Source organism: Bufo bufo, chromosome 5 (genome assembly GCF_905171765.1).
Source record: "Bufo bufo chromosome 5, aBufBuf1.1, whole genome shotgun sequence".
NCBI classification, from domain to species: Eukaryota; Metazoa; Chordata; class Amphibia; order Anura; family Bufonidae; genus Bufo; species Bufo bufo.
In genome coordinates this window covers 447,593,170-447,619,569 of record NC_053393.1, presented here as the reverse complement: position 1 = coordinate 447,619,569, position 26,400 = coordinate 447,593,170, and the positions used below count along the sequence as shown (strand labels likewise).

The 26,400-nt window shown below is 43.8% G+C and overlaps 1 protein-coding gene across 2 annotated transcripts in view; it reads right to left on the bottom strand.

Moving 5' to 3' along the window:
* Positions 1 to 26,400, bottom strand: part of GSDME (gasdermin E) — a 162,268-nt gene that overhangs the window by 46,136 nt on the left and 89,732 nt on the right. For both annotated transcript variants that reach the window (XM_040433634.1, XM_040433635.1), the window contains exon 6: positions 17,550 to 17,738. In XM_040433634.1, coding sequence (XP_040289568.1) covers positions 17,550 to 17,738 — 189 coding nt within the window. The remainder of the gene's footprint in view (positions 1 to 17,549; positions 17,739 to 26,400) is intronic.

Below are 26,400 nucleotides of genomic sequence, written 5' to 3'. Positions count from 1 at the left end.
TAAAGCAACAGAAAATTGTTAAAATACAAAAAACAAAAGATTTAGGTTCTCTACTGTAGATATTGCTCTGTGTTCAGCTCCGATTGAAAAACTGAGTTACCTGTCCGAACCATCAGGCTCTGTACGCACAGAATCCACTGTCCGCGTCTCTCTTGCCTGACTAGTTAACAGAGTATGAGATTTTCTTCACCAAAGCCAAACACAGAAACAAATTCCTAGCAGTGGGCCTGGCTCGCCAATGTAAAATAAATATTATTATTATCATCAATAATGAAAATTAATATGGTCTCTCAACTGGCTCGCCAATGTAAAAGGGGATATTAATTATTAATATCTTGGATTAATATCAATAATTAATTTATAAATAGGCGTAAATAAAGGGTTAATGGTTATGGAAGCACTACAGGAGTTAATGATACTCGGTCAATGTTCATAGTCTCTGGCCAATGTTCATAGTCTCTGTTTCTGGAGGGACTGCTCGGCTCAACTCATGTCCACGTGTGAAGTCCTTCATAGTCTGTTTCTGGTGATGAGAAAGAAAGAAAAAAAGAAAGAAAAAAAGAAAGAAAGAAAAAAAGAAAGAAAGAAAAAAAGAAAGAAAGAAAAAAAAAAAAAAAAAAAAAAACAAAAAAAAAAAAAAAAAAAAAAAAAGAGAAAAAAAAAAAAAGAAAAAGAGAAAAAAAAAAAAAGAAAAAAAAAAAAAGAAAGAAAGAAAAAGAGAAGAAAAAAAGAAGGAAAAAGAGAAGAAAAAAAGAAGGAAAAAGAGAAGAAAAAAAGAAGGAAAAAGAGAAGAAAAAAAGAAGGAAAAAGAGAAGAAAAAAAGAAGGAAAAAGAGAAGAAAAAAAGAAGGAAAAAGAGAAGAAAAAAAGAAGGAAAAAGAGAAGAAAAAAAGAAGGAAAAAGAGAAGAAAAAAAGAAGGAAAGGAAAGAAAAAAAGAAAAAGAAAAAAAGAAAAAAAGAAAAAGAAAAAAAGAAAAAAAGAAAAAGAAAAAAAGAAAAAAAGAAAAAGAGAAAAAAGAAAAAAAGAAAAAAAGAAAAAAAGAAAAAAGAAAAAAAGAAAAAAAAAAGAAAAAAAGAAAAAAAGAAAGAAAGAAAGAAAGAAAGAAAGAAAGAAAGAAAGAAAGAAAGAAAGAAAGAAAGAAAGAAAAAAAAGGCTGCTGGTGTAACAGTCTATTCCTTTTATTTTTTTTCAGGGCCAGTAAGTCTTAGTCCACGTCTTGTCTGTGGCACAATATGAAGCAAATAATAATAATGTATTATCTCCATAATATACACTATGTACGTAAATAGCTGGATAGGGAGGTCGCTGGTGACAGATTCTTTCTAAAAAAAAAATAATAATAATCTATTTTACTAATAACTTAAAATGCTGTGGATGTTGTGTCCTCAATTCTGCAATGTGTGGCGAATCCCGGTGTATATGACCTGTGTGGGTGGACAAGACCATACCGGGGTTGTCAGAGGTTTCCAATCTCAAACAACCCGTCAAATGTTCTTGGAATTATCCACCAATTTATACTTTCAGAAAATGTGATAGGTATAAAGAATACTGGACTGAGAAACATATGGCTGCTGAAGGAATGTGGCATTCAGGGTCACAAGACTGCATCTACGCAATGCTTCCAGTGTGATCAACACCGTATCCCAACTTCTAAAGTGACTAAGGGTCAAGACCTGACATGCCGGCTCTAAACCAGGACTCGCTGGTATGCAATCCTCCTCAGGTAACATGTAATACTTCACAGATACATTCTCTACTTGTGAAGCGAGACCCGATATACTCAGTCCCCCCCCCCCCCCCCCCAAGTCCATATAAAATGTACTACCTGATTCCTAAGCTATTACCCTCTCTATATTCTGAATCCTGTCAGCAGCAACGCTCCCAAAATACAACACTCTCGATGAACTTTATTTGCAATTGCAGGCCAGGGGTTTGCCTTTTAGCAAAGCGCCTCAATTGTAACCAGCAGGACAAGGGACAGACAGGATTTGTAATGGGGAGTATCCAAATGTGTTGTGCCCATGACAAAAACAGCCGAATTTCACACTTTACACTGCCAAATATACGCACTTTGCCAAAACTGTGAATTAGGGGTTTGTGATAGCACATTCCTCTAATACTCCTGGGGGCCTAGAGTGACAGCCCCTCAATAAATCAGTATGCAGAGTGCACGGACGGTATCTATAATTTTTCAGACCTGGAGGTTGTGGACCGCAAATACATATGGTCATATGCAAGAGGACTTAGGGTCCATTCATACATCCGCAAATGGGTCCGCATCAGTTCCGCAATATCATATCATCGTACCCATTCATTCTCAATGGGGCAGAGCGCAGCCCCGAACTTCCGGGCCACGGCTACGCAAAAAAAATAGAACATGTCCTATTCTTGTCCGCAATTGCGGAAAAGAAAAGGCAGTTCTACGGATCCGCAATACACCACGGACGTGTGAATAGACGCTTAAAGTGTTTTTTACAGAGACTTCAATACTGATGACCTATCCTCAGGATAGGTCATCAATATCTGATCAGTGGGAGTCCAAGACCCACAGCCTTCTCTAGCCTTTTCCTACACCAGTGACGACACAATCATACCCTGTTTCCCCGAAAATAAGACAGTGTCTTATATTAATTTTTGCTCCAAAAGATGCGCTAGGTCTTATTTTCAGGGGATGTCTTATTTTTCCATGACACAGGGGGATCAGAGGGGAGAATCAAAATGACACAGGAGAATCTGAGGGAAGATTACAATTTTAGTACCCTTTCTTATCCTCCTGTGTCATTTTGATTCCCCCCTCTGATCCCCCTGTGTCATTTTAAAAAAAGAGAGAAAATGTAGCAGCACTACGAAAAATATAGATTGTTCCTTACTGTGGTGGTGCTCGCTGTGTCAGAAGCCAGTCCTAAGCTTCCCCAAATCCAGATGCAATTGAAACAGAAAACTGCAGCACTCTCCAGCCTTGATCCTTAATGCTTTATTTTCACCAAAAATGCGACGTTTCGATCAGTGTGATCTTTCTCAAGCCATCTAACAATGTGAACTAAACAACAGGTACATATACCCTACTAAGCCAGTCACTTGACCTAATCAATTATGTAAATACATAAAAAAGACTGAGTACCACCCCTTCCTCTGTTTGTCCTACAGCGGGGTTAACTTGATATATCATTCTCAAGACTCAAACAGTGTACATACATCAATGAAATCATATATTGCTCCATCAACTTACTGAAATGCAGGGTGTGGACTTGGGAATATTGCCACTGCGGTAACTTCAACTGTTTGTGAGGTTGATCGCCTCGCTTCTCTCGGCGTTCCTCCATGGCCGATGCGCATGACGTCAGCCTCAGGACGCTCAACAGTCGTCAAGGAGACCGGACACCTCCCATCCACGTCACTGCTAGAATGAAGCGCGCATGCGCGCCTGACTCCAGCGGCCACGGGACCCAGTGCCAGGCCTCCCGTCGCCGCGTAACGCCCCTATGGCTGTTGCCATGGTGTCCTAACACACAGTGTCGTCCTCTATAAACACCAGGCTTCTATATTGTCATATGTATTCTCTATACTCTACCCATAATAAGGGGCAAATCGGTCTATAATTATGGTTACTAAGGGATGATTGAGTCAAGATGTTTACTTAGATGTCCTTTAGCAAAGGAATTATGAATGGCTACTTGTGCCAGGTGTCCACTACTCGCCCAAAACTCAGGATTCGAGTACCCAGTCACTAGTTTGAGTTTAGCCTCATGATAATTGATTTGGGGTCCATAGACTCATATACATAGGGCGGCACCATCAAAATAAGATCACAAATTGTGACCTAGAGTATGCCAGCGCCCACCCTCATCAGACAACCCTGATGGTCACAATGGTAACACGTCTCCCCCTGTTAAGGGGTTGATAAATGTAGCCATGGACCATCCCAAACAATTTTAGGGAGGGCATACCCTCCATTCTCGAGGGATGTCCATCCCATATATCCAACCATTCCAACCTACCTGGTCAGATAATAGGCACTCCCGTCTCCGGGTGTACATCTATAGTTCTGACCACCAGGTCATAACATACAAATCAACCCCCTAAACTGTATACACATATACCATACGGCTGCTCCACAAGGACCATGTATCTCATTCTCCCATATAAATGGAGCAAGTAATGGAAACCATATGATATAGTTCAGTATAACCTAAATAGATCCAAAAATTTGCCCCCCTCATGGGGTGAATACAGAGATGTATCCAATGTGTTATTTAATAAATGTCTGCCATTCAATTGTCTATGTTATGTCACCTCAGTCCGTATCCCCAGGACACACCCGCATAAACAGTCATCTATAAAAAGAAGACAGAGAAATTGTGTAAGTATGTGAAACATAAAAAGTTACAAAATTATTATAAATAATCTCAACCATTTGGATTGGGTACGAACTTCATTAAAAAACCAATTAATACTTAAATAGAGCATAGTATTAAAAAACAAGTATGGAGGCTATTAGATTATGCGTGGTCAGTAGAGTGAGCCTATCCTGAACTCCCTGTTGAGGCCTTTGGGTTCGAGTGTTTGTAACTCGTAAATCCACCTCAACTCCATCCTTTTTAGGAGTTTCTCCCTGTCACCCCCTCTCCTTTGGGGTGGAACCCCATCTATGATACGGAAGCGTAGCTGCGATACATTATGGTTATAGTTGAGGAAATGTTCTGGGACAGGTAGTTCTGTCCTGGAACTGTCAGTCTCCTTTACTCCTCGTAAAAGTTTACGTATGTCATATCGATGTTGATTTATTCTCTTCCTGAATTCTTGGGTTGTTTCTCCCACGTAGAGAAGTCCACATGGGCACTGTAGTATGTAAATCACGTACTCAGATTTACAGGTGTAGTAATTCCTAATCTGATAGGTTTTTCCTGTCCTGGGATGTGAAAAGGAACTCCCCTTTAAAATTCCATTGCAATTACAACAGCCCAGGCAGGGAAAACAACCCTTTCTCTGTATAAGGGGTGGACTGCGTTGTTTAGTGTCAGCATTAACTAACTTATCCCCTACATTGCGTGGTCTTCTATAGGACATGAGGGGTGTAGTACAAAATGCCTCAATATCAGGAAAAGACTCAGTGAGAATGTGCCAATTGTTTTTGAGTACATGTGTTATTTGTTTACTGACCGCTGTATGTGTCGACACAAAGGGAATCCTCTTGTTCTCCTCTCCTGATACCTTTTTCTCCAAGAGGTCCTCCCTTCTAAATTGATTGGTTTGTGCCTCTGTACCATAGGCCTCGGATAGCCTCTCTCATAAAACTTGTTGCACATCTCACTGAGCCTTGTCTCTGATTTATCCTTATCTGTGACTATTCTTTTAACCCTGAGTAACTGGCTATAGGGCAGTGACTCTTTCATAAACCCAGGGTGATCACTCTGGAATAGCAACATGTTGTTCCTATCAGTAGGTTTTACAAACAGATCGGTATATAGTTTCCCATCTACACAGTATCCCTTTTGGAGATCGTCCTGACGTACAACTATTTCCTTTTCGAGGATATCTATTATGTACAGCAGCGGGGAACCGCAATGGGGTCCAATGTGGCCCCAACTTATGCAAACATTTATATGAATAGATTCGAGGAATGTTCTATATACCCATCCAGCCACTTTACTTCGGTGAAGGGCTGGATGAGGTATATAGATGACATATTTTTTATCTGGACTGGATCCCTTGAGAACTTACTTAAGTTCCAGGGAGACATCAATTCAGTCCATACAGAACTGCAGTTTACGGCCGTGTACTCCCAAACTAGTTTACAGTTCTTGGACACGACGGTATACTGTGTAGATGGGAAACTATATACCGATCTGTTTGTAAAACCTACTGATAGGAACAACATGTTGCTATTCCAGAGTGATCACCCTGGGTTTATGAAAGAGTCACTGCCCTATAGCCAGTTACTCAGGGTTAAAAGAATAGTCACAGATAAGGATAAATCAGAGACAAGGCTCAGTGAGATGTGCAACAAGTTTTATGAGAGAGGCTATCCGAGGCCTATGGTACAGAGGCACAAACGGAAGGTAAATCAATTTAGAAGGGAGGACCTCTTGGAGAAAAAGGTATCAGGAGAGGAGAACAAGAGGATTCCCTTTGTGTCGACACATACAGCGGTCAGTAAACAAATAACACATGTACTCAAAAACAATTGGCACATTCTCACTGAGTCTTTTCCTGATATTGAGGCATTTTGTACTACACCCCTCATGTCCTATAGAAGACCACGCAATGTAGGGGATAAGTTAGTTAATGCTGACACTAAACAACGCAGTCCACCCCTTATACAGAGAAAGGGTTGTTTTCCCTGCCTGGGCTGTTGTAATTGCAATGGAATTTTAAAGGGGAGTTCCTTTTCACATCCCAGGACAGGAAAAACCTATCAGATTAGGAATTACTACACCTGTAAATCTGAGTACGTGATTTACGTACTACAGTGCCCATGTGGACTTCTCTACGTGGGAGAAACAACCCAAGAATTCAGGAAGAGAATAAATCAACATCGATATGACATACGTAAACTTTTACGAGGAGTAAAGGAGACTGACAGTTCCAGGACAGAACTACCTGTCCCAGAACATTTCCTCAACTATAACCATAATGTATCGCAGCTACGCTTCTGTATCATAGATGGGGTTCCACCCCAAAGGAGAGGGGGTGACAGGGAGAAACTCCTAAAAAGGATGGAGTTGAGGTGGATTTACGAGTTACAAACACTCGAACCCAAAGGCCTCAACAGGGAGTTCAGGATAGGCTCACTCTACTGACCACGCATCATCTAATAGCCTCCATACTTGTTTTTTAATACTATGCTCTATTTAAGTATTAATTGGTTTTTTAATGAAGTTCGTACCCAATCCAAATGGTTGAGATTATTTATAATAATTTTGTAACTTTTTATGTTTCACATACTTACACAATTTCTCTGTCTTCTTTTTATAGATGACTGTTTATGCGGGTGTGTCCTGGGGATACGGACTGAGGTGACATAACATAGACAATTGAATGGCAGACATTTATTAAATAACACATTGGATACATCTCTGTATTCACCCCATGAGGGGGGCAAATTTTTGGATCTATTTAGGTTATACTGAACTATATCATATGGTTTCCATTACTTGCTCCATTTATATGGGAGAATGAGATACATGGTCCTTGTGGAGCAGCCGTATGGTATATGTGTATACAGTTTAGGGGGTTGATTTGTATGTTATGACCTGGTGGTCAGAACTATAGATGTACACCCGGAGACGGGAGTGCCTATTATCTGACCAGGTAGGTTGGAATGGTTGGATATATGGGATGGACATCCCTCGAGAATGGAGGGTATGCCCTCCCTAAAATTGTTTGGGATGGTCCATGGCTACATTTATCAACCCCTTAACAGGGGGAGACGTGTTACCATTGTGACCATCAGGGTTGTCTGATGAGGGTGGGCGCTGGCATACTCTAGGTCACAATTTGTGATCTTATTTTGATGGTGCCGCCCTATGTATATGAGTCTATGGACCCCAAATCAATTATCATGAGGCTAAACTCAAACTAGTGACTGGGTACTCGAATCCTGAGTTTTGGGCGAGTAGTGGACACCTGGCACAAGTAGCCATTCATAATTCCTTTGCTAAAGGACATCTAAGTAAACATCTTGACTCAATCATCCCTTAGTAACCATAATTATAGACCGATTTGCCCCTTATTATGGGTAGAGTATAGAGAATACATATGACAATATAGAAGCCTGGTGTTTATAGAGGACGACACTGTGTGTTAGGACACCATGGCAACAGCCATAGGGGCGTTACGCGGCGACGGGAGGCCTGGCACTGGGTCCCGTGGCCGCTGGAGTCAGGCGCGCATGCGCGCTTCATTCTAGCAGTGACGTGGATGGGAGGTGTCCGGTCTCCTTGACGACTGTTGAGCGTCCTGAGGCTGACGTCATGAGGCCGACGCGCATGCGCATCGGCCATGGAGGAACGCCGAGAGAAGCGAGGCGATCAACCTCACAAACAGTTGAAGTTACCGCAGTGGCAATATTCCCAAGTCCACACCCTGCATTTCAGTAAGTTGATGGAGCAATATATGATTTCATTGATGTATGTACACTGTTTGAGTCTTGAGAATGATATATCAAGTTAACCCCGCTGTAGGACAAACAGAGGAAGGGGTGGTACTCAGTCTTTTTTATGTATTTACATAATTGATTAGGTCAAGTGACTGGCTTAGTAGGGTATATGTACCTGTTGTTTAGTTCACATTGTTAGATGGCTTGAGAAAGATCACACTGATCGAAACGTCGCATTTTTGGTGAAAATAAAGCATTAAGGATCAAGGCTGGAGAGTGCTGCAGTTTTCTGTTTCAATTGCACCTGTGTCATTTTAAGTGATCCCCCTCCCCTGTGCCAGCGGACAGTGGATTATTTAGTCTCTCCCCCCTCCCACCTTCACCAGACATTCCCCACCACTTTATCAGACATTTCCCCCCCCCCCCCCCCCCCATACCTCAGTCACCCCTGTATGTCCGTGCCGGCCAGATTCCACACAATGTGCCCGATTCCTGCCCTGCGCAACTCACATTTAGACAGTGAGTCAGCCAGACTCCGTCAGGGCAGAGCGAGCAGCAGGCGGCAGCTTGTCCTGGCAGTGGCGCGGGCTCTCTGATTTAAAGAGACCTCGCACCGCCTGAACAGCTCTGGCTGTGCTGCGGCCAATCAGTGAGCAGCGCGGCGGCGCCCGCCGCTACGATCGGGAGGAGTCAGATGCCTTGCAGTAACTTCTGGGACCTTATATTCCGGGGGACCTTATTATCGGGGAGGCCTTATTTTCGGGGGCATGCCTTATATTTCAGCAAGAGGCAAAACTAGAGGTAGGTCTTATTTTCGGGGGATGTCTTATTTTCGGGGAAAGACGGTAGGTCACATGACCTAGGCGCCAGTGAATGAGGCAGAGTTGCGATACCAAGCACAGCCGCTATACAATGTAGGGAGTTGTACTTGGCGAGTAGGGAGAAGGCAATGGTGCTCACAGGAGCGCCAATGCCTTCTCATGCAGCCGATCAGCGGGGGTTCCAGGCCTTAAACCAGGGGCGCTCAAGGTTTCCTGGTTGGGGGCCACATTGCCAGACTGAACTAATGACGAGGGCCGAAATTAAAATTTAAAGGTGTATTAACAACTGAAATATTGTACTTATGGAATATTGAACACACATTTTATACAATTAATGTCTAGTTACACCTCCAGGACTCCCATCTAATAAAAAATACATGTTAGCAGCCACAAGACATAGGCATACATGCCTGTTACCAGATGGTTGGGGGCCGCACAGAAAGGTATCAAGGGCCGCATGTGGCCCCCGGGCCGCAGGTTGTGCAACCCTGCCTTAAACGATCAGATATTCCAAGTCTTGGAAAACCCTTTTAAAGCCTCTTTCAGACTAGCGTGTGCAGTTCGGAAATCACGGTCCGTGTGTGAGCATGATCCTCCATTCTGGACACTGCTAGTCTTGCAGGAACGCATGGCATTATACTGATTTATAATGCCATGCGTCTCTGCATGACCTGTATCTACAGAATCACACTGACATAAAGCTGTCACTATGATTCTGTAGAAATAAGGTCATGCAGAGGCACAAATCATCATAAAGCGGTATAATGCCGTGCACTCCTGCAAGACGAGCAGTGTCCAGACAGAGGATCATGCTCAGACATGGAACGTGATTGAAACGGCCATAAAGGGATTGTCTCACTTCAGCAAATGACATTTATCACTTAGACAAAGTAAATACAAGGCACTTAATCCATTGTGATTGTCCATATTGCCTCCTTTGCTGGCTGGATTCATTTTTCCATCACATTATACACTGCTCGTGCTATAGCGTGCAAGGATGACCACTGATGCTGGATTGCAGGGTGGTCATAACCATGGAAATGAGCCATGTATAATGTGATGGAAAAATGAATCCAGCCAGCAAAGGAAGCAATATGGACAGTCAAAATACATCAGTAAGTGGCTTGCATTAACTTTGTCTACGTGATAAATGCCACTTGCTGAAGTGAGACAACCCCTCTAAGTAATTATACAGTACCTACTCTCTGGATTTGAGAGGTGGGGACGGACTGCGCAGGGTGCTATTTTATTCAACGTTTACAGCACAAATGCTCTAAAATATGAGGTTGCTGTGAACAATTTCAGGCTTTTAGGGGAAGAAGCAGTTTAATTAAAAGTACCTGAACCATTACCAAACATGTCACGATGCTGTGCTTTGCTTGTGAGTATTGGTTGGGGTAGGGTTCTTTTCTTAAAGCAGCCGGAGTCCAAAATGTATTCTGCGCATTAAATCTACATTACTTATCAGCTCAGAACCCTATTGACCGAGAGACCTCACCACAGCGGACGCTTTACAACTATTAATCATTACATTATCTATTATTACTACTGAAGACACACGTCCATGGTAGAGAACAAGCACAGACTTGTCATGGTAATAACTTCTGCTGTACTGTACATTGCTCCTAACAGCTAAGTCACTGAACCAGGTCAGCATGGGAATAACTGTGAAGCCTGAAGACTCCACTTGATATTGCATTCATAATTGTGAATATTACACATGCATTGAAACTCCAATGAACTTCACCATAGCCTGAAGGTACGGTGGAAGATTGGAAGTATTACCTGTGAGATCAGAACACATTGGAGCATTTGCAAACTGATTTAGATAAAGAGAGGAAATCAAATTCATAGAGGTTTTTGCCCTGCAAACAATCAGGAACGATCAGTAGAGGCTGGCGTCCTGTGCACTGCCTATGATGAGGAACGTAAAGGCGTTGTGAAACCGCCTGCACAACATCAAGTGCAGATCGGCCGAAACCTCTAAGGACTGCACGGTATCATATAATTCCCCCTGGGAGCTTCAAGTGATTGAACAGAAATTCAGACGGCACAGTGTCATAAAATCGTGGATTCCAAGTGTATAAAACACACACTAGAAACACTTGCTTACAAGTCATAGATTCCCTTGAGTCTCAGAGTAATTTCATTCTTCTCTGTTCTGATATCAGGTAGCTCCCGCTCAGGGTTCGAGATTAGATGTACATCTGCCTTCATTTACATCTGTGCTAAATATTTCCATTATTCTGCCCAGTTACAGGAGCAGAATAGCAAAAATAATGGAAGTGACAGTCAGTTGCATGATGGACATGAACTCTGCCCAATTCGATTGGGCTGTGCTATCTTGACAGTTTTTTTTTAATGGACTCTGCAAAAAGGCTCCTAATGAAGCCTCAAATGCATTAGTGAATAAAGCAGAATTATAGTATATGCAATTCGGTCATAGATCACTGTGTGAACCCAAAAAGGAGATGGTAGGAGGCTTATAGTTATCAATACGGTAACCTTAAAGGGGTTCTGCAGTTTGTTTAAACTGATGATCTATCCTACGGATAGATCAGCATCTGATCGGCGGGGGTCCGACACCCGGAACCCCTGCTGATCAGCTGTTTGAGAAGGCAGCGGCGCTAGCAGTAGTGCCGCGGCTTTCTCGCTGCACTACAGGCCTGGGGCCGGGGCTAAGCATTATTCAAGTGAACAGAGCAGAGGATAGATCATCAGTTTAAGAAAACTGCAGAACCCCTTTAATAAATAGCCTCCTAAAGAAGATAATTAGTGAGGCAGTGAGTTCAGTCTTTTATCTCCTCTTTAAAGCCTGACCTTTGAGTCTCAGATTAAAGTGGGGATGAGGGTTTAAAGACTATTGGAATTTCAAATACAAAACTTAAAAAGTGGTTGTCCCACCAGGATAACACACATTCATATGCCCTATTAGAGCAAATGAATGTCAGAGGGTTGGCTAGGCCCACCATTAGGCCACTACAAGTAGTACTGTCAGATGCCCATGTGCCACAGAAAGCATCTACACAGCAACCACAATTTGGGTCTATACGATTTCACCTTACTGAAAAGAACAGGCCTCATTACAGTGCAAGTGCTTGTTCTTTTCACCAAATTAAGCCCATAAGAGCCCATCTAAAAGCCCACCTTGTCCACCACCCCTAAACATACAGGACTACTAGATACTTGTCGGTCCTTCTCACCTCTTCTATTCTCCAACTCTTCAGTGGCAGTGGCCCACACATAAGGAAAGCAGGGGCTGGATCATCTCTCTGACAATACCCTAAGACCTTTTTTTATTACTACTTTTAACTATTTTATTTTATTTGCATCATTGAAATAAAATCCAATAGATAACACAGCTCCTCGCTCTGAGGTCCTGTCTCGGCGATTCTGGCTCATCATGACTTAATTCCAGGTCCTCTTCACTTCCATCACTGCCGAACTGAGGATCAGGTGTATACTATTCTGGTTTAGGTTTATTTAGGCATCTGGCACATCTGAAATAATTTTGGGCCTGGTCTGGGTTCTAAATTCATTTAGAGGTCTGGTTGGGTGGCGGAGTAAATTTTGTTGTCTGTCTAGCTCAGGGGTCCTCAAACTACAGCCCGCGGGCCACATGCGGCCCACTGAGGACATTTATCCGGCGCCGAGGACATTTATCCCACCTGCCACCGCCGAGAACATTTATCCCGCCCGCCATGCCTGTACGTTACTTTTTTTTCCCCCCAACTTAAGAGACGGACGGTCAGCAGCCAGCCTATCATTGGTGGAAGAGGGAGAGGGGCCATGTGGGAGGGGCCTGCTGGACGTGATTTGCGCGGTACCTTGTGCAGTGTGTACACTGGGCGCTGGCTCGTGGTAGAGAAAGAGGGAGATGTGACAGCAGACATCACAGCGCAGTGACGAGCAAGAAGAGGAGAGGCAGCTTGGAAGAAGGCAGCATCATCCTCCTCCCCCTGAAGAGGTCGTACAATCAAGGCTGAGGTGAGACAGATCATGACACCCCAGGTGACCCCCACATCTCATGGGCACTAATTGGGCAGAGGTGGGGGGCACTAGATGGGCAGAGGTGGCGGGCACTAGATGGGCAGCGGTGGCGGGCACTAGATGGGCAGCGGTGGCGGGCACTAGATGGGCAGCGGTGGCAGGCACTAGATGGGCAGCGGTGGCAGGCACTAGATGGGCAGCGGTGGCAGGCACTAGATGGGCAGCGGTGGCAGGCACTAGATGGGCAGCGGTGGCAGGCACTAGATGGGCAGCGGTGGCAGGCACTAGATGGGCAGCGGTGGCAGGCACTAGATGGGCAGCGGTGGCAGGCACTAGATGGGCAGCGGTGGCAGGCACTAGATGGGCAGCGGTGGCAGGCACTAGATGGGCAGCGGTGGCAGGCACTAGATGGGCAGCGGTGGCAGGCACTAGATGGGCAGCGGTGGCAGGCACTAGATGGGCAGCGGTGGCAGGCACTAGATGGGCAGCGGTGGCAGGCACTAGATGGGCAGCGGTGGCTGGCACTAGATGGGCAGCGGTGGCTGGCACTAGATGGGCAGCGATGACAGGCACTAGATGGGCAGCGGTGACAGGCACTAGATGGGCAGCGGTGGCAGGCACTAGATGGGCAGCGGTGGCAGGCACTAATTTGACTGTGCTGGTGAATGGTTCAATGGGCCACTTGACTGGACTTGCCCCCCAGGCCAAAGGCTGCCAGCCCTCCCCTGGCCGCGCTTGACTGGCTCTCCTATTTCATTGCTCTCCCACTGCATTGATGGACACTGATCAGACTGCATTGATGGGCAGTGCAGTCTGTATGTCTCTGTGTGGGCAAAGATATTGCTGGTATATTGGTTTTGTAGTTCTGTATATAATATAGAATATATAATATATATGTATTTTACTAATAGCAATTTGGAATCCCTAGGAAACAATGATGTCAAGAAAAAGAAAAATTTACTCCGAGTGTAAGATATTCAAAGAACAGTGGACTTATTATTACTTGTTCATGCAGTACAAGGAAAGAGCTGTGTGTCTGATATGCCAGAATATAGTGTCTGTGTTCAAAGAATACAATTTGCGTCGCCACTATCAATCTCAACATAAAGATAAATATGACTGTTTGGTCGGAGAAGTGAGAAAAGATAAAATATTAAAACTGAAAAATACACTGACAACTCAGCGAAATACTTTTGTGAAGCAGAAGCAGCTAAATATTTCATCACTGCGAGCAAGTTTTCAAGTTGCCAAGCTAATAGCGCGCACTGGCAGACCATTCGTGGAGGGAGAATGTGTTAAAGAATGCCTTCTTTCTGTTGCCAAAGAGATGTGTCCAGAGAAGGCCGATTTATTTAGTACAATGAGTCTTTCAGGACCTACAGTTACACGAAGGATTGAAGAAATGGGAGACAATTTGCATCAGCATTTGCAAAACTATGCAAAAAAAAACTTTCCTATTTTTCCTTGGCACTCGACGAAATCAATGATGTTCGTGATTCTGCACAACTTCTAATTTTTATTCGTGGGACGAATGACTTTCGAAGTCACAGAAGAGCTTGCAGCACTGCAAAGCATCATAGGAACAACTACAGGAGAGGATATATATGAAAAGGTTTCCCAAACTGTGAATGATTTGGAGCTGGATTGGGCTACACAACTAGCCAGTGTGACAACTGATGGTGCTCCTAGCATGGTGGGGTCTAAGAAAGGAGTAATTGTTCGCATTAAACAAGAGATGGACAAACATAACCATTCTCATCCAATAGCCATACACTGCCTCATCCACCAACAAGCGCTGTGTAGTAAATCACTGAAGTGGGACTCTTATGAAAATTGTGGTATCTTGTGTTAACTTCATTAGAGTTCATGCACTAAACCACAGACAATTTCAGGAATTTCTGTTTGAGCTAAATGTTGCCCATGAAGATGTTCTATACCACACAGAAGTCCGGTGGCTGAGTCGAGGGAGAGTTTTGAAACGTTTCCATGACTTACTTCCACAGATTACAGCTTTTCTGCTTTTCTGCTTTCAAAAAACAAAGTGAAGATGATGAAGAATGGAAATGGCACCTTGCCTTTCTGACAGATGTAACAGAGCTTCTCAACAGTTTTCAATCTGCAACTTCAAGGAAAAGGGAAGCTCATCTGTGATATGCAATCACATGTGAAAGCATTTGAAGTAAAATTAGGCCTCCTCATCAAACAAGTGAAGGAGGAAAACATCTGCCATCTCCCCACAACTCAACACCCGTTAGCGGAAAAACCATTGGTTGCATTCCCAAACAAAACATGTGTGGATTCACTGGAAAAGTTACAAAAGGAGTTCCAACTTAGATTTAAAGAGCTTCATCTCCATGAACAGGACATACAGCTTTTCCGTAACCCATTTTCTATTGGCATTGAAAATGTGGATACAATTTACCAAATGGAACTGGCTGAACTGCAGAATTGTGACTCTCTGAAAGACGCATTCAAGTCAAACAGCGTTCCTAATTTCTATGCATCTCTCACCTCTGAGACATATGCTAATCTCAGGAACCATGCACTGAAAATGGCAACCATCTTTGGCAGCACTTATGTCTGTGAACAGACTTTTTCCAGAATGAAACATCTGAAATCTCCAACCAGATCTAGACTAACTGATGCACACTTGCATCACTTGTTACGACTAGCAGTGACAAATATGGAACCGGACATTGACCATCTCATCAGCCAAAAGCAGGCCCATAGTTCAAATTGAAATACTGTTAAGTTTGTTGATTTAACTTAACTTTTTCTTCATTTTAAATATTGTAATTGTTCCCGTTTAGTTTTTTTTTAACTTCGAAATAAGATATGTGCAGTGTGCATAGGAATTTGTTCATATTTTTATTTTATTTTTTTTAACCATAGTTCGGCCCCTCCAACAGTCTGAGGGACAGTGAACTGGCCCCCTGTTTAAAAAGTTTGAGGACCCCTGGTCTAGCTGAACTAATCTTGGCATCTGCTCTGGGGTCTACACAGGTGATGTGGTAGTGGGTACCGCATGTCAGGAGGAGCCACAGACTTCGTTCAGGAGGCCCATGGCAGTGGGAGATCTTAGTCTGCAGGAGCCACAAGCAGCAGCCAGCACTAACTCTTGGCAAGTGATTGTTCCCCATAAAGGCAGCAACTTCAGTGCAATATTTTATGTTGCAATCCCCCACTCGCCTACATGTCTACTTCTCCCTGGCCCCTAAAAAATCCCTGCCCCCTTTACTCTCCTGCCCGCCACAGTGCCCCTATCAGTTTTATATCCTCCTTTGACTCACTTCTACCTCTATTCCCTTCAGCTCCATCATCCTTCTACAGGGCCCTGCCACCTAGTCTCGCCCCTTTACCCTTGCCCACCTACTGTCTATTACAAGGTCCTTCACAGAGCCCCTGCCTGTTTTTCCACCACCTTTTACGGACTCCCCCTTTGGTAATGAGGGTGTTCAGGGGCTTAGACTTCTTAACTGTTTGAGGCCCAAAGATTCCTGATGGCAGCTCTCACGATGATCCTCTAAATGGGCCACCACGTGTCAAAAGGGATAATTCTCTCTGTAAAAGCGACTCCCACTTTGGTGGACCCAGCTTGTCCAAGCACTGAATGGCCACGACTTCCCCCTCCGATTGCTGGGGGTTAAAAGGGGTTTTCTGGGTAGATATCGATAGTGGCTTATGGCAGCTCATCTACTATTCACCTTAAGGCAGGGACTACATAGAGGACAGAGCTGTATGCTTCCACCTCCGTTCTCTGTGCGAGTTCCAGTATCGGTGGCTGCCACAAACAGCTGTTCTGTGGGGGTGCCAGGTGTCGGACCCCCACCGATCTAATATAGGTGACCTATCCTAAAGTTAGTAAAACAGAAGGATGAAAAAGCAGGCTAAGGGTGCGCAGGATACCAGAAAAAAAACTTCTTTGAAACGTGTCACATTAAAGTTGTGCCTTTTCTTCATGAGACATTGTGAGAACACAGCAGTTATTATACAAAACATGGACCGGAATACAGGTAATATACAAAACAAAATATAGAGTAAAAAGTATACAATTAATCATAAGTATACAAAAATTACAAAATACAAATAAAGTATAAAAAAAACAAGTAGATAAGTCAGCATTATTTTAATGTATAAAAAATTCCAAATAAAAACAATAAGATCTTTTATTGCCCGAATTAATAAACTCATTCAGACCTTCTGACATTATGGTACGCAGCCGGAAGATCCAATAAGAGTCTCTTTTGATAAGCTCAAGGATCACTAACTTCAATAGAGCTAAATCCCAGTTGTGAACACTGGCAAAATGCATATCCTAAGGTTAGGTCATCCTTCTATGTGGCCTGCAAAAACCTCTGAGGTAGTCTTCAGTAAGTGGACACAAAACTATGAACACTGAGGAGGGAGGAACTATTATCCCTTTCTAAACTATAGCCATTTTTACATTTTTATTTATCAATCACAGTAATAATTTTGTCCTATGCATATTGGTAGACATGACATTTTTACGGCAAGCATAGCACGGGTAAAAAAAAACAACTGGAAACAAAAAAATACTGCGCATTGTGACTAGGTTTCTTCATGAAACCTGAGGTGAATTGTCGTCATTTGATATACTGGTATTCACAGTGAGGAGGTACCTTGATTTAAGACAGATAGAGAAGCTTTACTGGGAACAGGTTTCCCATCCACAGACACGTCTCTGAACCCATCCACGACGTCAAAGTCACACAGAGACCGAGCATCATGTGCACCAGAGTAAGTATCCAGAAACTTCTTACTCGATTCTTTCTCAAAGCCGCCTTGTTTTTCAGATAGCATGCAGAAGTCTGTAAGGAAGAAAACATGGACACTGGTGAAAATTGCCCATATGTGACAAAGAGGACATCATCTATTACCAACACCTCCAAACGTAAATATAGAACAACCAAAACTGGGCTTACATCTAAATATTTTATTTCATGAAAAAGTCTATGCACAAAGCAACTAGGCGAGATTTTTACATGAATAAATAATATTTCCAAATATAGAGGAGGTTTTTGGATGGGTTTGTTATGTTCCTTGCACTGGAAAGGAAACCTTTCATTACCATCACACCCTGTCAGACACCACGCTGTTCTCACACAGCCTTCACCACAGGCAGAGGTATAAATGACACCATGTGGTATGACAGCTGCACAGTGTGGAGATGGCCCGCTCTAAACAGACCACTTCAGAGATGACAAGTGGACGCCTCCCATCATCTCAAGGTCAGTGTATTCCACAGTATGTGATAGTTTGTCCAAATCAGGAGGAAATTAACCCATGCTGGGAAACTACTACAGCCATTTTCTAGAACTCAATCCGAAAAAAAAGCAAAGAGGATTCTTAGTCATGATGGTTAATGACCACCCATTGTATTGCTGAAAACACAGTCTAGTTCATGAATAAGACAAATAAATGCACACTGCTCATGTAAAGTACTAATGACTTTTGTACGTCAGCATGGAAAGAAAAAAAATAAAAAAGTTAGGCTTCATTCACATAACCATTTCTTAAGTCTGTTCCGACAGAACAGCCTAAGGCTACTTTCACACCTGCGTTAGGAGCGGATCCGTCTGGTATCTGCACAGACGGATCTGCACCTATAATGCAAACGCTTGTATCCGTTCAGAACGGATCCGTTTGCATTACCATGATAATGCAAACTGATCCGTTTTGACTTACACTGAAAGTCAATGGGAGGCGGATCCGTTTTCAATTGCACCATATTGTGCCAGTGAAAACGGATCCATCCCCATTGACTTACATTGTAAGTCAGGACGGATCCGTTTGGCTCCGCATCGTCAGGCGGACATCAAAACGCTGCAAGCAGCGTTTTGGTGTCCGTCTCCAAAGCAGAATGGAAGCGGAACGGAGCCAAACTGATGCATTCTGAGCGGATCCTTATCCATTCAGAATGCATTAGGGCCAAACTGATCCGTTCTGGACCGCTTGTGAGAGCCCTGAACGGATCTCACAAACTGAAACCAAAACGCCAGTGTGAAAGTAGACTTATCTATAAACAGAGGTGATATCTCCTCATCCTTACAGGCAGGATTAGAATGAGTTAACTGCGGTAAAGTGCAGACCAAGAAGTGGCGCCTATTATCAGGATTAGTGACCAGTGCGAAAACTGCAGGATTTTATGCTTTTGTTTAAATATAGATATTGACATGGAAAATTAAAAATATAGAAAATTCTTTAAAAAAGTTAAACATAAAAATGTGATTTAAACAATAGGTCATTTTCTGATGACTCATTCCCTTTAAAATTTTTGCTCGAAAGGCCTATGGTCATTTCCAAACTGCAAATTTGCAGACATATCCATTAGTAAAATTCAACAAATTGACTTCAAGCTCACTTTTATTCTCCTGGGAACTGAAGGATACAGATTAGCATCGTTATAGTTTGCGTGTCATGATGGCACATCTGGAGGATGGGTAACGTAGTGAATCCGCTAAAAGTTGTCCAGCACTTGTAAATTAAATCAAGTCTTTATTCCAAATTGTTAAAATTCACGCCGGTGGCATATTACGTAGCTGTCGGCGCGTTTCCATCAACAGATCTTACTCATGACATACCCACATGCTGCCTGCACCCACAACCAAAGATAGCGGTTCGCGTAGTCTTCTAATGCATCCGCACACATCATCCCTGGCAGGGGGAATCTGCACGGGCACTCTCAGTTTCTGTCAGTCTCAGACAGCCCATTTAATGCCACAAGGTCACTTACGGTAATGTTATGCAATGCGAGTTGTGAATTTGGACAGCTCACTGCATTATACATGCAGTCTGACTTGTTAGAGCAGGGAAATGATTCAGCAGAGCTTTGTAGTCATGCGGCCGGTCCTGTGACAGACGGCTATGTCTCTCTGAACAGTACATACAGGGGTAGCGATCACTGAGAGGGAACACCCATGGGACACCTAAACATAGATAAAACACAGGTTTAAATGAATGAAACTATTGGTCTATCTGGTCAGCTCCTCCTGCAATGTAACATGCTGCCTATAGACTGAACTGTACTTTCATGGCGATAGTTTATGATTAGAAGGGAACCTAAGACGAGTGAAGCACTGTGACTGTGTGCAATACTAATAGGGGGGCAGATTTAAAGGGGTTGTCCAAGTTATTTTTTAATGACGACCTATCCTCTGGATAGATCATAAATATCAGATCGGTGGGGATCCGACACCCAACACGCCCGCCGATCAGCTGTTTGAAGAGAAGGCGCGCGCCGTGCCAGCGCTGCCTCCTCTTCATTGTTTACCTGCTTGCAGTCGCTCCTGCAGCGGTGAGCAGGTGTAACTACGAGAAGCTCGTTCCTATACACTTGTATACTACATTGAAATGAATTCCTTGTAGTTACACCTGCTCACCACTGCAGATGTGACGGCGAGCAGGTAAACCATGAAAAAAAGGCAACACTGGCACGGCGCGCGCCTTCTCTTCAAACAGCTGATCGGCGGGGGTGCCGGGTGTTGGACCCCTGAGGATAGGTCATAAAAAAATAATAATAACTTGAACGCCTTTAATAATACTGTTTAACACTGAGACAACATAAACCGCGCTAGATTCATCACAGTGGCTGATACTGGATAAGAAAGCTTTAGGGCTCATGCACACAGCCGTTGCTCAGGCAACATCCGTGCGTCTGCCGCAGATGGATCCATGATCCGTCCGCACTGCAAAATAAAACAAGTTCTATTTATTTGCGGTGTGGAGGCACGGACAGAAACCCCATGGAAGCACCGCGCTTTCCGGATTCCTGACCCATTCTAGTGAATGGGTCTGCATCCATGATGCGGTGTGCACACGGCCAGTGCCCGTATATTGCTGACCCGCACGGCCATGTGCATGAGGCCTTAGACTGTCTAGTCTAAGATTACACCCACTTTTTATGGCTTAGTGACTGTCAAAAAATGAGCCACATATTTGGCACATTTTTAGCATATGGTGGTACATTTTGGGCCATAACCCTTTCTGCTAAGCAGTGCCCCATAGTTGGACAGGGCATAAAAAGCATCTAAAAACCTTGCCACAAACTGCAGCAGAATTCGGTAGTAAATCTGACCCATTATGTCAGAAGCACTGATTTCCCAGAAAAGGCACAAAGCACTTATACTGCATGAAGGGAGACAAGGGTTAAAATTGGATAAAAGCATCGTATTCATTTCTTGGACAGTCATGTGTAGCTAACCACACAAACCTACTAAAGCCTCATGCACACGATCGTATGTATTTTGCAGTCCCCAAAGTGGGGATCCGCAAAATACAGATACTATCATTATTGCATCCGTATTTTTTGCAGGCCCATTGACTTCAATGGGTCCGTGGTCCTCATTTTGCGGTCAAGTATGAGACATGTTCTATCATCTTGCGGACTGGACATACAGACGTTGAAAGGTCATGTATCATCAGTGCTCTTTCCCCATCTGTATGTCCAAAAAGGTAGAATATGTTGTCAAAATGTCAACCACGGACCCTCTGACTCAAAAAATGTGAACAGCAGACGGCTTGCATCCATATTTTTCGGATCTGCAATATGCGGACTGCAAAATGGATTCGGTAGTGTGAATGAGGCCTAACTGTGTGAATGTAACCCATGGAAGACCTAACTGATAAAGTACACCCTGTAATAGTGTTACAGCAACCCCAAAATAATCCTTCTCACTAAAAGTGATTTACTAGTCCAATACTTTCCTCGTATGGCATATCTCACTGTGAAGGGTGTTAGAAGCAGATGGAACCTATATTTCTACCATACATTTGCAGGAATGGTCAAAGAAGATGCAGAACATCTTACTAAGTGACACATACGTCACCTGCCATTCTAAGGCTGGGTTCACCGGTTCCAATAGAAGTCTCTGTTGCGATTTCGCAAGAATGCAGGACAGAAGGACAGAATACCACCGCATGCTGGTGGACAGCACAACAGTAACCCAACGCACTCCATTATAGTCTTAGTGTCTGCTGGGTGATGTTGGTGTCCTTCATATCACAGATCTGGTGCTTTCCTTTTCTGTTCCTAGACTGGAGCAGGAAAACGTGAAGCAGATGTGAACCTGGACAAAGCGGCATGTGCCTGCCCTCGTCACATAGGTATTTTCTGTCTCATTTCCTCTGTGTCCCATTCCACGATATCAGATACTACTCTGCTTCAAATATTCATTCCTGATTCCTCCTTATTCCTTTAAATTTCCTCTCCCCATCATCTACGACAAGTCTTCCAGAGCCAAAGACTTCAGATATTCCTCGCACAGACTGTTGATAATAAATGTTCATGTACCACGGCTGCTTTATCACCATCATAACACCTACTCCTACCACCCACTGTCACCCGGGCCCTGCCAACCTCAAAAGCCAACACACACTGCCTTCTCTTTTATGCAGTAACTAAGATGTTACTGTTCCAATGTGTTTTTATTGGGTTACAGGCATAAAAATATGTGGTAAACTCAATCTTTAAGGTTATATAGCTGTAAAAGATTAAGGCAAGTGTATGGAGAAGAACAACTATCTGTACACGATGACCCCGGGATCACACCTAGCAGGGACATAAAGAGTTAAACAGGACCTGTCCCCTCTCCCGACATGTCCATTTTAGTAAATAACTGTATTCCACCATAAATGAGCATCTATTTTTATGACCATGTTGTGCCATTCCTCTTATTCCTTCCAGACGTTACCAGTTGGGGAGGGGTAAGTGACCCTGGACAGTCTACCACTGGCAGCATTGACTGAATAGTGTCAGACTGTAGAAACACTCCCACAACTGGTAACACCCAGTTGGCAACTCATTCATAAACTTCTAGAAGGAGTAAGGACTGTTTCACACGAGTGAGTCCATTGCAGGAATCGCGCTCAGTATGTGAGAGCGATCCTCCATTCTGTACTTACAGTAGCGCATGTCATTATCATGATTTATAATGCTACGTACCTCTGCTTGACTTTACCGATACAGAATAATAGTGACAGCTTTATGTCAGTGTGATTCTGTACCAGTAAGGTCAAGCAAAGACACATAGCATTATAAAATCACGATAATGCCGTAAGCTCCCGCAAGGCCAGAACGGAGGATTACACACGCACGGAGTGCGATTCCCACAAAGGACTTGCTTATGTGAAATAGTCCTAAGGCACTTTTCACATGTCAGCGAACCGCAGATGTGTGCTGTCTAGCATCTCCACGGACCGTTCATATATCCATGGTGATACCATGGAAGCATGCACTATTTTTGTCCACGATTATGGATCCCTCCAGCTCATTATAGTCTATGGGTTAGTGAACACCAGAAACAACAGGGATACTATACATGTTTGGTCCATGATTTTCACGAATTGCTGTCAGGATATGCTCTGGAATTTCATTTTCAGCATGGAATACGGATGACAAAAATGGACACAAACAGATCCTTCAAGGAAATCTTCACCAATGAACCACTGACCATATGGTCCCAGATGTCATCATAGAGACAGACGTGTTAAAAGAGTCCTAATAGAGGAAGAACATACTGGAGAGTAAGGGCTCTTTCACACCTGCGTTCTTTTCTTCCGGCATAGAGTTCCGTCGTCGGGGCTCTATGCCGGAAGAATCCTGATCAGTTTTATCCTAATGCATTCTGAATGGAGAGAAATCCGTTCAGGATGCATCAGGATGTCTTCAGTTCCGGAACGGAACGTTTTTTGGCCGGAGAAAATACCGCAGCATGCTGCGCTTTTTGCTCCGGCCAAAAATCCTGAAGACTTGCCACAAGGCCGGATCCGGAATTAATGCCCATTGAAAGGCATTGATCTGGATCCGGCCTTAAGCTAAACGTCGTTTCGGCGCATTGCCGGACCCGACATTTAGCTTTTTCTGAATGGTTACCATGGCTGCCGGGACGCTAAAGTCCTGGCAGCCATGGTAAAGTGTAGCGGGGAGCAGCATACTTACCGTCCGTGCGGCTCCCCGGGCGCTCCAGAGTGACGTCAGGGTGCCCCAAGCACATGGATCACGTCATCCATGCGCATGGGGCGCTCTGACGTCATTCTGGAGCGCCCCGGGAGCCGCACGGACTGTAAGTATACCGCTCCCCCGCTCCTACTATGGCAGCCAGGACTTTAATAGCGTCCTGGCTGCCATAGTAACACTGAACGCAATTTGAAGACGGCTCCGTCTTCAAATGCTTTCAGTACACTTGCATTTTTCCGGATCCGGCGTGTAATTCCGGCAAGTGGAGTACACGCCGGATCAGGACAACGCAAGTGTGAAAGAGGCCTAATATGAAAAGATGCTGCAGAATTCTTATTACATTTGGAATGCAAGAAGTTACTAAAATAGGAGAGGTGAAACGGAAGGAGTCCTCAGAATGCTACTTGTTTTTTAAATCTAGGTTTTTATATGAAATTTTTTAGATAATTTTTTTTTTTCCATGTCATTATTTGAAAAAGAAAAGAAAAGAAAATCCTGCATTTTTCGCACTGGCCACTAGGTACAAGATACAGTGCCTTGAAAAAGTATTCCTATCCCTTGAACTTTTCCAAATTTTTTCACTCTACACCCACAAAATTATATGTATTTTATTGGGATTTTATGTGATAGCATACTTGCTACTTTGTGTTGGTCTAAGTGAAAAGATGATGATACATGGTTTTCAAAATGTTTAATAAATAAGAAACCTGAAAAGTGTGGCATGTATTTGTATTCAGCCCCACTGTACTCAGATACCCTTAAATAAAATCCAGTGTGACCAACTGCCTTCCTGAAATCACCAAATTAGTAAATAGGGTCCACCTCTGTAATTTATTCTCAGTATAACAACTACAGCTGTTCTGTGAAGGCCTCAGAGGTTTGTTAGAGAACATTAGCGATCAAACAGCATCATGAAAACCAAGGAACACACCAGAAAGGTCAGGGATAAAGTTGTGGAGAAGTGTAAAGCAGGGTTAGGTTATAAAAAAATATCCCAAACTCTGAACATCTCACGGAGCACTGTTGAATCCATCATCCAAAAATTAAAGGAGTATGGCATAACTGATAAACTGACAGGCCAGGCTAGGTGAGCACTAATTAGAAAAGCAGCCAAAAGGCCACAAATCTGGCTTTAACAGAAAAGTGGCAAGAAGAAAGCCATTTTTGAAAGCAAGTCATAAGAGGTCACATTTGCATTTTGCCCCAAGCCATGTAGGGGACACAGTAAACATGTGGAAGGTGCTCTGGTCAGATGAGACAAAAGTTTAACTTTTTGGCTTAAATGCAAAACACTATGTGTGGCGGAAAACTAACACTGCACATCACCCTGAACACACCATCCCCACCGTAAAGCATGGGGGTGGCAACATCATGCTGTGGGGATGCTTTTCTTCAGCAGAGACAGGGAAGCTGGTCAGAGTTGATGAGAAGCCAAACCTAGGTAGAGGCTGCAAAAGACTTCAGACTGGAGTGGAGGTTTACAATCCAGAAGAACAACCATAAACATACAGCCAGAGCTGCAATGGAATGATTTAGATCAGTGATGCCCAACCTACGGCCCACGAGCCACATCCGACCCACGAAGCTGTGTCATGCTGTGGCGCAGTGCTGAATCTCCATTCTAAACATCTAGGCAACTTAGGAATAAATGCAAGTGTAATAAGTTCCCGTCGTCCCCGTGGCCCAGTAGTTGTTTGTAACGGCAGTGCTGTGTCAGGATGTGTGCGCTGCTACGTGCGGAGGAAGGAAGGGCTGACTACCTTACTGCTTAATGGCGGGCACAGGCGACAGTGGTATGTGTTTGAGCAGTGTGGTTTCAGGAGGGCTGCCCCCTGTGAGTGTGTCTGGTACCTTAGTGAGGAGAGTTGGTATATATCCTGAAGGGCCAGTGGTGTCCATGTGGCAGGGGGTCCAGCAGTGCATGCCTTTGAGGGGTACGAAGGGAACCCCTCCTTGTTGTTTGGGAAGGCCAGGACATGAGTGGTGTTCATTGGTCTTGGTTGGAATTGGGACACTGGTAGCGGAGGTCTGCGCTGTGGCTGGCAGTAGAGAGAGTGGCCCCTTTACAGTAATAAAGCTCACATATGCCCCCTTCACAGGAGTAATGCCCAGATGTTCCCCTTCACGAGGTAATACCCAGATGTGCCTACTTCACAGGGGTAATGCCCAGATGTGCCCCCTTCAGAATGGTAATGCTCACATGTGCCCCCTTCAGAGTGGTAATGCCCAAATAAGCCCCCTTTACAGGGGTAATGCCTAGATGTGCCCCCTTCACAGTAGTAATGCTCACATGTACCCCCTTCATGGTAAAAATGCCCAGATGCCTCCTTTACAGTAAAAATGCCCAGATATTTGCCCCTTCACAGTAGTAATACTCACACATGCCCCCTCACAGTGTTTGCATTTCTTTCTGGCAAAGCTACCTGGTTCTGGCCCGTGAAATTTATACCATGTCTAGTGCGGCCCTCAGACAAAAAATGGTTGGGCACCACTGGTTTAGGTCAAAGCATAGTCAT